Raw genomic sequence first — 12658 nt, forward strand, 5'->3', positions numbered from 1 at the left:
TCTCGGGGAAAGAAAGTAGAGGCTATAATTGGGAAAGGGCCTAATAGGGACCTGATCTGGGAATGGTTATGTGGGTATACTCAATTTGTATTAAACCATCAAGTTGTATACTTAATAGACTGAACGCTTTTCTGAATGTATGTCATGCTTCATAATCAAGTTTTTTAAAAATCCATGTGATTTTAACTTTTTAAAACAACTTACATTTTCTAGTATATCAACTCTCTTAACAAATTTCCTCAGATTTAAGATGTCTTTTTTTATTTCAATTTCATAAAGTTTAATAAATCATGTTGTATAATTTCTGATATTTCACCTTTTTTTTTAAAAGACTTTATTTATCTGACAGAAAGAGATCACAAGTAGGTAGAGAGAGGGGTTTGAGAAGTGGACTCCCTGCTGAGCAGAGAGCTTGACGTGGCTCGATCCCAGGACCTTGAGATCATGACTCGAGCCGAAGGCAGAGGCTTAACCCACTGAGCCACCCAGGTATCCCTGGTATTTCACCCTTTATCCAAAAATACTTAAGAGTGATTGCCTCGATCTTTTTTAAATAACTGTTTTAAAAGACATTCTGTAAGCCTTGATCCAAATACACATTTATACCTCCATCAAAAAGAAAACATGGTGGCAAATCTACAATTAGTATAAACCTACTTAAAGCCTAAAAAGCAGAATTATGGCATAAATTTACTTATAGAAACATATATAATATTAGTACCCCTCATCTTTTACATTCTATATTAGCATTAGAGCAGTACTTTACTTCAGCAACTTTACAGGAGTCTGTCACCAGTCAGTAATGCCCACTTTCAGATATTCAAAGACTCAATTGAAGGTTTACCTGTGTGTCCTTGGTCTCTGGTTTAAAGAAGCTGTCCTGCCTGGACTATGCTGACTTCCGAGCCTAGCAGGACTTGTCATGTAGTCATTAGGAACTGTTGGGGGTTTAACAGGTTCCAGGGTTTTATAAGGAGTATTTCGTCTAAAGAAGAATAATAAAGAAAGGACTAATGAAAAGAAGGAATAAATGGTATTTTCCCCCAAATCTGTGATTGTCTCTTTGTAAACAAGTATAACACAAGTTTTTTTTTTCTTTAATTTGTAGTAATACATTTTGTTTAAAAAAATTCCTCATTGGGGTATATAAATTCTGTTACTCTACACAATGAAGTTTGCTACTTTTTCTTATTAAAACCATAGGAAAGGGTCATTTAAAAGTTCTAACCTTATTTCTAAAAATAATGACTGTAATTCTTTTAATGCTCAATAATATTCAATTTTGAATTATACATTATTCCCAGATCAGTGACCCACAAGCCACCATCCTTATACATTAAAAAACAAAGTATTTCTCCTGCAATTTATTCCTACCTCAGTGTTGAAATACATGAATGAGTACGTTCTGATCCTATGTAATGCCACATGTTTCTCAATAAATGGCTTTAACTTTTCTATTTAATAACTTGATATGTTTTTTCCAGGGGCTAGGGATTTACAGAATGAAAATGGAAACTAAGATTCTGCACAATTTTGATTCTTAATTCCTCTTATTATAAAATAATGATGCCTCACCCCTAACCAAAAATGAAAAATCTACTATTTGCCTTCCTATGTTAAGGTGAATGATCTATCAGAAATGTCTTACCAATTATTCAATATTTTTACTGCACCGAGAAGGAAGAAGCTACCAACTGTTATCTTTTCTGTTTCTCCAGCCGGCCTACCCCTAAAGCTCAAATATGAAAGGCCCTCAGATTATGAGCAGAAACACAGTTAGGGCACAATTAGGGGTACTCCAGATAGAGTCCCTAAGTCTCAGGCGCCAAGAACATCTGCAGGCTATGAAGCTGAACTACATAAAATACACTGCTTATTCAAAGTGCTGCAATATGAATATTGTAAACACATGTGAAAGCCCCATATGGAATCCTCCAGCAATTTCATTAGAAATACACTTATTTTTCCCCCCAAAAAATGAATTAGAAGATAAAAAAATAAATAATGCTTAATTACACATATACAAAAGAACCTTTCTGGTATAAACTTCTATAGAGACCATTATAAAACAAGGAGGTTCATTTTGGATTATGTTCAAGAAAGTAAGAACCAAAATGAATTTGTGAAAGGTAGTTCACATTGAGAGGGTCCCACAGCAAGGACGCTACACTTACTTAAGTCACATACACATCTTTTCCTTTTGCATATGGATTTTCTTATAAAATGTAGTTGAATTCTTACCCCAATGTTCCCCGGCCTGACATGGGAGGGCTTGGTGGTTTCTGAGTAGGAGGATTTGTTCTCGACAGTGTGCCAGTTCTTGCAGGCTGGTTATTTCCATGCTAAAATGTGGAAAGAAAAGCTTTTATTTTTATATCAAATTGTTCTGTTAGTGTTTTGACACCATGTATTATTATTTTTTTTAATATCAGAATGTGAAGTAAGGATTCCCAGACAGTTTTATTAACAGACTTTGGTACTACATTTTTAAAAAAGTCAAAAAACCACTTGCTCTTGGCTTTTCTCCTATTATCTTGTGCTATTCATACCAATTTATGGCAAATATAGGTGTGATTATTGGATTTTCTACATTATTTTATTGTTAAACATAGTCACTGAGATTAAACTTATCTGCATTCAAATACTGGATTTCCCAAAATTTTTTAGATGTGTACATGAATAAAAACTACAGATCTCAGTGTCAACTTGCTAATATATTCATTAAGATAAAAATCATCTTTATCTTAACAATTCAGTAACAAAGTCCTATATGTCTGGAAAACCTCCTAATTGTAAGTCAATAAAAGCAAGGCAACTATCAAAAAATGAGCAAAGCAATAAATGTTAGCAAAATTAATGTTCCTATATAAATGCAGATGTCAATATATCTTTGATATATTAACACATCCAAGCTAAATGTTGCTGATTTGAACTGAGTTTATTTAATCTACATAAATCCTATGGGAAAAAAGCAGACAGACATAGGAAGAGTTTTCAAATTTTAGTGGCTCTGCAGCCTCTATCAATAGAGGGAATACTGTGGATCAAATGATAAGTAGTATCTCTTACCTTGGCTTTTAGCCACTTTACGTTGGCAAAAAAAGGGGGGAAAAAGTAGAAATTAATTCTAAATAAATTATATCTGATAGGACACGTTTACATCTATAGTTATTCAATCATGTTAATAAGCTTTTACCCAGCAATATTTTAAATATTTTATAAAGAAAAAATACCCAAAAGCAACAGGGAAATATTCATGTGTATCAAATATTTTTTCAAAAAAATATATTCATAAGGAAACCACCACTTATTATGCTGCTCTCATGCAGGTCCAATAATGTCTTAGGTCAATATTTTTTCCTATGAAACTAATCCAACTGAATCACAGATGATAAACACTGATTTAAACACAAACACCTAACACATCCAATATAAGGCTACTTAAACATATCACTGTACAAGACCTAAGGCTTTACTGAACATTCAATGCCCAAGTATTCATTAGATGATGGTAATACAGTATTTTAAAAACTGATAAACTATAAATGTTAAGTCAAAATCACATGTTGCTTGCAAATTCAGAAAAGGACCTAGCCCCTTGATGTTTAACACAAAACAAATCCCTATGCATAGCAGCTGCTTAGCCAGATTCTAACTAAGGCATAAACAAACAAGGGTCTAGACACCCTCTGATTTGTAACTTATGAATCTAAATCTGAGCAGGCCAACAGTGGTAAGAAGTTAGAGGCTGTTTTAGTTCTAAGTTTCCTTCTGAACCAGTTTAGCTAACATTCAAAACTGAAGAATGGGGGCACCTCAATGGCTCAGTGGGTTAAGCCTCTGCCTTCGGCTCAGGTCATGATCTCAGGATCCTGGGATCGAGCCCCACATCGGGCTCTCTGCTCAGCAAGGAGCCTGCTTCCTCCTCTCTGTCTGCCTCTCTGCCTACTTGTGATCTCTATCAAATAAATAAATAAAATCTTTAAAAAAAAAAAAACAACTTAAGAATGATTGCTTTGATCCTAAAGGCTACTTCTATGAAAGATGACTAGCCTATATATGAAGTAGTATGTACTATAAATAATATGAAATACTGTGTATACTCCTAAAGCATCACTACTGTACTACTTGTACTATGCCACTTAAGAAATATCTTTAGGTCAGAGTCTAACCTTATATATATTCTTTCTTTAACATTTGCCCTTCTAAATATGAATCTACCATTTTGCAGGTGACCATAATGGCAACATTAAGAAAGTCAACCAGGGGCGCCTGGGTGGCTCAATGGGTTAGGGCCTTTGCCTTCAGCTCGGGTCGTGATCTCTGGGTCCTGGGATCGAGCCCCGCATTGGGCAATCTGCTCAGCAGGGAGCCTGCTTCCCTATCTCTCTGCCTACTTGTGATCTCTGTCTGTCAAATAAATAAATAAAATCTTAAAAAAAAAAAAAATAAAGTCAACCAAAGGAAGAATTAGCTTGCCTTAGATATATTTTTTTTTTTTTTTTTTTTTTTTTTTTTTTTTTTTTTTAAAGATTTTATTTATTTATTTGACAGAGAGAAATCACAAGTAGATGGAGAGGCAGGCAGAGAGAGAGAGAGAGGGAAGCAGGCTGTCTGCTGAGCAGAGAGCCCGATGCGGGACTCGATCCCAGGACCCTGAGATCATGACCCGAGCCGAAGGCAGCGGCTCAACCCACTGAGCCACCCAGGCGCCCGCTTGCCTTAGATATATTCTCATTTCCAGAAATTATGCCAGAATTTTAGTGTTCTTTCATATGTGTTTAGAATGATATTGCTTGTCTTTATCAATGTCTGAAATCCTACTCAGCTGCTACATATCACACCTGGATTTAGGAACTGTAAACCTGAATAACATTATCCTTGGAAATAAGATATACTAATGTGACAGCATTACAATATGCTAAATACTATCTTATTCTAAACTTAGAATTATTCTAAATATGATCACACATCTTCCCTCATTTGTTGTTTCAAGTGAACAAGAAAAAGAATTCAAGTATAAATTGGTCTCAAGTGAAACAATGAATGGAGAATCTGGGAATAAAAATTCTAGCTGAACTCTGCTACTATGCAATGGTGTAACCTTCAATCTTACATGGAGCTCCCCGAGCTCCCCCTCTTCTATCACACGTATATTTATGTCTACAGAAGTGTTTGAGTTTGAGAGTGTCAGAAGAAAATAATCTCTGTATTTTACAGTTTAAAATACTGCAATTGTTAGCAACCTACAAGACGTTTCCACTTAAATGTCCCCAAAACACATCCAAACAAGACTTTCATTTCCTTAAGATCTCACTTCATTTCTTTAACATTTACATTTATGGTGCGCCATTTTACCACTTCCCTGGAATCTCAGGTTGAAAACATCAGAATTCTCTTTGATTCCTCCCTATCTTCTAGCCCTAAGTAAATCATAAGCTTTGTATACCACATGTGCTGAAAGTCTATAAGGCCAGCCAATCCTTTCTTTGATGTATGACTCAAAAGCTTTTAACCTTTGTTTAATACAAGTGAAACCTTCAAACATTACATCCAATTTACATATTGTAAATCTTTAGTGTCTCTACTAATAAAATGTAACAACTCCTAGATCACATGGTATAAAATGTAACAATTCCTAGATCACATGGTCGTTTTGAGGCTTAAAAACATATACACTGAAAGTCAGTCCTTTGAAAATTATGAACCAGGCTATAAAGCTGTTAATATTAAAAATAAATTTAGGGGCACCTATGTGGCTTAGTTGGTTAAGCTTCTGTCTTCAGCTCAGGTCACGATACCAGGGTCCTGGATTCTGCCTGCATTGCCTTGGGCTCCCTGCTCAGCGGGGAATCCGCTTCTCCCTCTCCTTTTGCCCCTCCCCACACCCCATACCCCCCACTTGTGCTTTCTCTACCCCCAAAATAAAATCTTTTAAAAAATGTCTCTACTAAGTATCCAAGTCTTCTCTAGTCTATAACTTACTCTGAAAACTTGTGCTCTCTTACAAGGTTCATCTTCTTTACATTCTCCTTTATGTATATAATTCTAGTAGTCTCCTACACTAGGATTCTCTTACCCATATGTTCCACTGCTTCCAAAAGTCAAACCAGACTTACCTTAAGGTATTTTTTGTATATTTTTATTTCCTACCAACTTATGTGTCACCATATATTTCACAGCATAAAATGCCTTAACATAGTATTATTTACATAATAATACATCACAAAAGAAAATATGTTGGAATATTAATTTCAGAGTGTAGAAACCTTAATATGAAATTCGGTAGCTATAAGAAGAAATATCTGGATACAATTTTTTAATCTATATATATTTTTTAAAATACCCAAACATCAAAGTCGAAGTCAAACAGCAGCATGAAGAAATATCTGCCAATATAAAGAAGCTCATTTCCTTAACAGAAAAAAAAAACTCTTCCCAATCGGTAGGAAGACAAACTTCTAATAGAAAAGTGGCAGACAAAAGATAAGAAAATAATTCTAAAACTGTAACTAAGTATAACCTCTCTCTTCTCCTTCTCATAATTTTGGCCCTAGCATTTCTTCATTAACTACTATCCAAACTTCTAACCTTCACATACCTGTAACTGTGCTCTAGAAATATTTAATTAAGGTGGCAACGATCTTTCAGAGAAATCAGAAAACAGGAGAAATAGAGTGGCAAGGAGACGACTAGGGAAAAAATAATTGTGCATATATTTGTACATCACAGAAACAAAATATGGACAAATGCCACAAATAAGCTTCTGAGATATATTGTTCTCACAGGCCACCCACCTTCCTACCCTTAGCCAAGAATATATTTAAGAATGACCTGTACACACATGTGAAATAAACTCCATTTTTTTTTTAAGGATTTTATTTATTTGACAGAGAGAGAGAAGGAACACAAGCAGGGAGTGGGAGAGGGAGAAGCAGGCTTCCTGCTGATGGAGCCTGATACAGGGGCTCCATCCCAGGACCCTGGGGATCATGACCTGAGCTGAAGGCAGACTCTTAATGACTAAGCCACCGAGGCGCCCCTAAACTCAGTATTTTAATAAAGTAAAAAAATAAAAATAAAAAATAACCTGTACAATATAAATGTACTTAGTGCCAGAGAGCTATATGCTTAAAATGTTAAATGGTAAATTTTATGTATATTTTGCCACAATAAAAAAAGTTAAAAAAAAAAAAAAGAAAAAACTCGTGTCAATATCCATATTACAGAAAGCAGATTGCCAACATCTGCATACTTTCAATATATATTACACGGCATTTACATTTCCCATTTATACATGTATGATGAAAGAGTTTCACTTTCTCACCCAAAATATCCTTGTAAAATTTGCTTTCATCTTCTACTCTGCTAAGGTACTATGTATTAAACTATTAAATTATTAGTGGAGGGATAATATAGGATATTCACTTCTAAGATGATGACTGAATTTTTTTTTATGCATGTTTACTGTTTTGAAGAAAGAAAACTCAAGACTAGGCCAAAAGGGAAGAAGAGAGTGCGAGTGTGCGTGTGAGCACACGCATGCACAGATGTATGCCTAATTTATAGATGTTAATCCCAAGGCAGTTAATACAAAGAGTTCTCCAGACTCTTAATATTCAAATCCTATAGCTCAATCTAGTCTAAAATATCTTAAATTAATACTCAATTTAAGCTCATTTACAAGCCTACCCACATCCCCTGGGTACAAACATAAGAAACCAACGAAAGTAGCCTCCTCTACATTTGCGGTGTTCCAACTTTACACCTAGCTTCCAAGCATGACAGCAAAGGGGAGATTCCAATAATGTCCAAGGAAGTAGAATAAAAGTCAGTTCTGTCAGTCAGCTATACTCCCTCTTGATCAGGAACCCCAAATAATTGAGAATGCAACAGATCTAGCAATAGCACCTGTCAGATCAGCCAGTTAGGGAAATCTTCAAGACACTAGTTGATTCCTAAAAACTCATAAAAATTTCTGAAAATCAGATACAAAATCAAATAATGGTCCTCTAGGAAAGGAACTACCAAATTTCAGAGGAATCATTTATCCCGAGCAGAAATGGCTGAAGAATTCAGGCCATTTGAATTTTGTTTGCAAAATGACCCACAAACACCTAACTAATTCTGCCATACTAAAAAAATGAACATGGGCAACAAATAATCTCCCTCCTAAAAGCCTACTGGGGAAGGAAATGGCGAAGAGGAGAGGGTGGTACACAAAATACATACAATTTTTTATTTTTCGTAAATTGCTAGAATTATAGCCACATCTACATAAATGCACTAATATATATACATTATTTTGAAATAAAAGATTTAAAGTATTTACAAACTATTTTCTAAACCAACTCTATAAAGCACATCATTTTTTTAAATTTTTAAATATTCATTCAGTAGTAAAAGCAAGACAGTCTTCAAAATAAAATTTGTAATATTGGTCTAGGATTCAAATGGCTTAACTGATGAATAGCCATGTTAAGTTTTATTGTCTTCTTAAATACAGCCTATGCCTCAAGCTTAGTATAATTAATACTAAATAAACGTTCTTTGAAAATTGTAATGCTAGTTACTAGCTAAGAGAATCCACGAAGAAAATTATTTTTATTACCTTATTTCCTATCTGAAATATTTACTGGATAAATTATTTCAAGTTAATACAATTTAAAAATGCTTACCTTGACACCATGGCCCACATCATCCAGAACTGTATAGTCAATAGGTTTCCGAATATACCTTACAGGACGCTCCATATTTGCAGGTGCTATTATTTTGTGAGTTCTTGATGTATTCTTATTTGTTGTCAAAATACCAATCTCTCTCCGAGCCACTTTCTCTTTATGAATGTCCACAGTCTATATTTTAAATGTGAACAAAGAAAATATTATTAGGCATAGTACATTAAATAACGTCCATATACATTGGGCCATATACAATGGTGGACCACAGGATGGTATATTGTATGTCTGTTTTCTAGTGAATGCTCTATTTTCCCTTCAAAATTAAGGAAATTAATATCCTTGAGACTCAAAACGGAATATCTAAAGATGATTAAAAGCATCAACTGATTTAACGGACTTGGTTCCAAGGCAATTTCCAGGAAAGCAATTTTCATTCCTAAAAACTCGGTTTATATGGAAAGGGAGGGAGGGAGGCCCTGCTCTGAGAAGCTTAAACTTTATTTACTAGGGATACAGACCAGGAAGAAAATCAATCAATTACAATACAGTGAGGTAAGTACTACAGTGACATACATATGCACAATGTATTTGAAATTACTCCAAAGGTCTTCAAAGCCAAGATACCTAACTAGGTTGAGAAGGGCTCACTTAAAGACTTTATAGAGTCTATAGGTTTTTAAGGATGAACAGAAGAGGTAAATAAGGAAATTATTCAAGGCAATTATGCATGTTGGAAACAAAGGTCTAAAAGAAGAGATGGCAGGTTAGAGCAGAGATTTTGAACTGGCATCATGCAAGCCTGCCTAATACTGTACTTTATGGCTTAAAAAAATTTTGTTGTTGTTACTTAGCTGCCAACATTTAAAACTATATAGTAGTGGTGCCTGAGTGGCTCAGTCAGTTAAGCATCTACCTTCAGCTCAGGCCATGATCCCAGGGTCCTGGGATCAAACCCCAGATTGGGGGCTTTCTCCCTCTCCGCACCCTGCTCATTCTCTGTCTCTCAAATAAATAAATAAACAAACAAATAAATAAAATCTTAAAGGAAAAAATCCCTCTGGTAGAGGTGTTGAGGACAGACAGAACAAGAGCCTGGTAATGACGGCAGTCTAGGCGGAGAAGAAGCAAGGATGTGAACTGAAGAGGGCAGAGGGGTATTGTCAGAAAAAAATAAGTTTAATGTTAATGCTTATTTAAGAGTCTATTTCCAGAATTTAAAAAATTGATTGGGAAAGAACCTGTAATCAAAAATGTTCTCTGAACTCAAAAACAAGGTAGAGAGACAACTCTCCTTCAATGTCTAGTGTTTTTGCACATCTTACAATAAACACAGGCACTGCTCCTTCTGTCCTAGATATTTATATAGTAAATCGCCTTAGAAATATATAGTGTCTTCCTGGAGAGCAAAAGGCAGGTTAACTGTCCAGTGTAATAAAAATAATGTCAGCCCTGGGGCAAAGGTCACAAAGGTTTACTGCCCATTATAAAAGGTCTGGTCCCCGGCTCTCTACTGGGCAGGGAGCCTGCTTCCCTTCCTCTCTTTCTGCCTCTCTGTCTACTTATGATCTCTGTCTGTCAAATAAATAAATAAAATCTTTAAAAAATTTTTAAAAAATAAGAAAAATGAAAAAAGTTCTGGTCCCCTAAGCTGGGAGTTCCTTTCCTGTAATGCACCAACTCTGTGCAGACGTCACTCGGCTCTCTTTTCAGTACCCTACGGAAATTGGGGCTAGTTTTTTAGCACAAATGCTGACACTGGCTACTGCTACTGCCATGAGCAATGGCATCCTGCATCTTGCCCAAGAGTCTCATGTCTCTACTAGTATCTATGAAATTGTGGCTGGCTAATTTCTTAGCTTGCACGAAAGGTAAAATCTTAAATTCTTCAATTTTTGACAGTTTTAGCAATCAAGATGGAATACTGACAGTTTCTAGAAATGGAATGTAAGACCAGTTAACAGGAATCAACAACAGTCCATGGGAATCATGAGTGACCATGCTGACCAAATGGGATGGTCAACCAAGCAATGAATGGTCCTCCACTTTACTGCCTACTAAGAAAGGCTAAATTGAGGATGTAGTTTCCGGTTGAATATCATTTTGTAGGTTCAAAGACAGAAGTCTGAATGATGCCTCAGCTACCATCAACTTTCCTCAACCTGACAGTGGCCTCAGTAGGTCTGCCCTGTGAACAACTAGTACTAAGATTTATCTGACAAAGGGAGTGGGAAACACAAAGGACCGTTCCTCTTCAGATAATGTTACACCCAGTGTTACACTGGGTGCCAAAGGAGAAAATCTGCAACCACTGTGGTCAGAACCAGAAAAATCTTCAGAACTTCAGTTCGTTTGCTAAGGAAATGTGGGGATGGGACACATAATGCTCATTTAAAAAGACAGCAAAAGCGGTATCTTTGGGGGGGTGGGTAACTGAAAAGCTATCTTACTGCTCTGCTCAGACCCTCCTGCAGGCTGTTTTGTCAACCTTCAATCCACTCAAGATCAATAAAAGAGGGCACCTGGGTGGCTGTCAGCTAAGTGTCCAATTCTTGATTTCAGCTCAAGTCATGATCTAGGGGTTGTGGAATTTAGCCCTACATCAGGCTCCACACTCAACAGGATGTCTGCTTGGGATCCTTTCTCTCCCTCTCCCTCTCCTTAAGCCCCTCCCACCGTGTTCTCTCTTTCTCTCTCTCAAATAAATAAATAAATCTTTAAAAAAAAAAAAAAAAAAGATGAGTAAAAGATCTCAGCATTTTTTGGCAATGGGTCTGGTCTACTACAAGAGAGCTTTACCCATCACCCTCCACACCCCACCCCAGAAATTTCACTAGGATAAACTACTGCAGGCACTGACTAGTCTTCAGGCTCTTACTGTACTTAACTGGGTTTAAAATGATGATGAAGGTGACTCACTAGAGAATGAGAAACTTGCCCAAAGAAATCTAGATAAGTTCTTGCTGTCTGACCTTCTAGCCTTGGAAAACTCCTCTAATTCTTATGTTGAAAACAAGAAAGAATTTAAGAGATGTTATCTTGACAATGGAGCAGCAAACAGTCTACCTTAGGTAGACGCCTAAAAACAATGCTGTCACTGAGCAGATCTTAGCCCAAGTCATCCAAAGGTCACAAGCTCATTTCCCTGGTCAGAAAGCAATGTGGCTGTGGCTGCTCAATGTCCATACTGATAACCTTGCCACAGAACTCGGGACTTTGGGTGGATCAAAAATACTACAGGTTTCTTTGACTGCTCAGCATGCAGCTAACGCACTGCTCAAAACTGAAAGGAAAAGCCTCGTGTTTACAGGTGCAGAGCTGCTCTCTCCCAATCTCCCCATAGCCTAGCCTAAGCTACTTTATAGAAAAAGATAACGGGGTAGAGAGGAGTTTTCCTAGTTCCCCCGGGGAACTGAAGATGAAACATACCCAAGTACGCTACAACACTAGGAAGTGGGGGGGGGGGACTCAAAATCTTACTGCTGTTAGATACAGGAGCTCATATCACCTTCATACCCATTTTGTGAAGGGAAAGGGTACACGCTTTCAGCGACCAAAGTTTGGGTGGGATTCACAGTGGGGGAAAAGATAACTAACTCATAATATTCACTTGGTATATTTGGACCAATCCAGTGTATTACTGTTGTGGCTTCCACCACTGAATATATAATTTACTGGTATTTTACATGCCTGTGCTGTGAATCCCCCTAAGATGCCAGAGGGGATTATGCCAACTGGGAAGAGCTACCAGTGTAGCCAGTAGCTACACTTTCTACCAGTGTAGGAAGCACTGGTAGCTTTAGCATCCCCAAATCCTTATAACCCCTTTGTGTACAAGTCTCCACGCACAGGTGATTTTACTGACTGGAGTCTCTGGCAACAAGCACAGCCTCCACCAAGGTGTCCCTTGGTTTTTGGATTCAGTGCCTCCCTGACATAGCCACCAGGAGCACTCCTTTTGCAGTTTCCCATGTGACGAT

The 12658-nt window shown here is 36.7% G+C and overlaps 1 protein-coding gene across 10 annotated transcripts in view; it reads right to left on the reverse strand.

Moving 5' to 3' along the window:
- The window catches only part of ABI1 (abl interactor 1), a 117852-nt gene that overhangs the window by 21035 nt on the left and 84159 nt on the right, over positions 1-12658 (reverse strand). For 6 of the 10 annotated variants that reach the window (XM_032349671.1, XM_032349678.1, XM_032349674.1 and 3 more), the window contains exons 3-6: positions 8679-8855; positions 3070-3084; positions 2242-2342; positions 845-985 (exon numbers count right to left, since the gene is read on the reverse strand). In XM_032349671.1, the coding sequence (XP_032205562.1) occupies positions 845-985; positions 2242-2342; positions 3070-3084; positions 8679-8855 (434 nt within the window). The remainder of the gene's footprint in view (positions 1-844; positions 986-2241; positions 2343-3069; positions 3085-8678; positions 8856-12658) is intronic. The other 4 variants (XM_032349672.1, XM_032349675.1, XM_032349681.1 and 1 more) reach the window with 1 other exon arrangement.

The sequence above is a fragment of the Mustela erminea genome, chromosome 6 (genome assembly GCF_009829155.1).
Source record: "Mustela erminea isolate mMusErm1 chromosome 6, mMusErm1.Pri, whole genome shotgun sequence".
In the NCBI taxonomy this organism is placed as follows: Eukaryota; Metazoa; Chordata; class Mammalia; order Carnivora; family Mustelidae; genus Mustela; species Mustela erminea.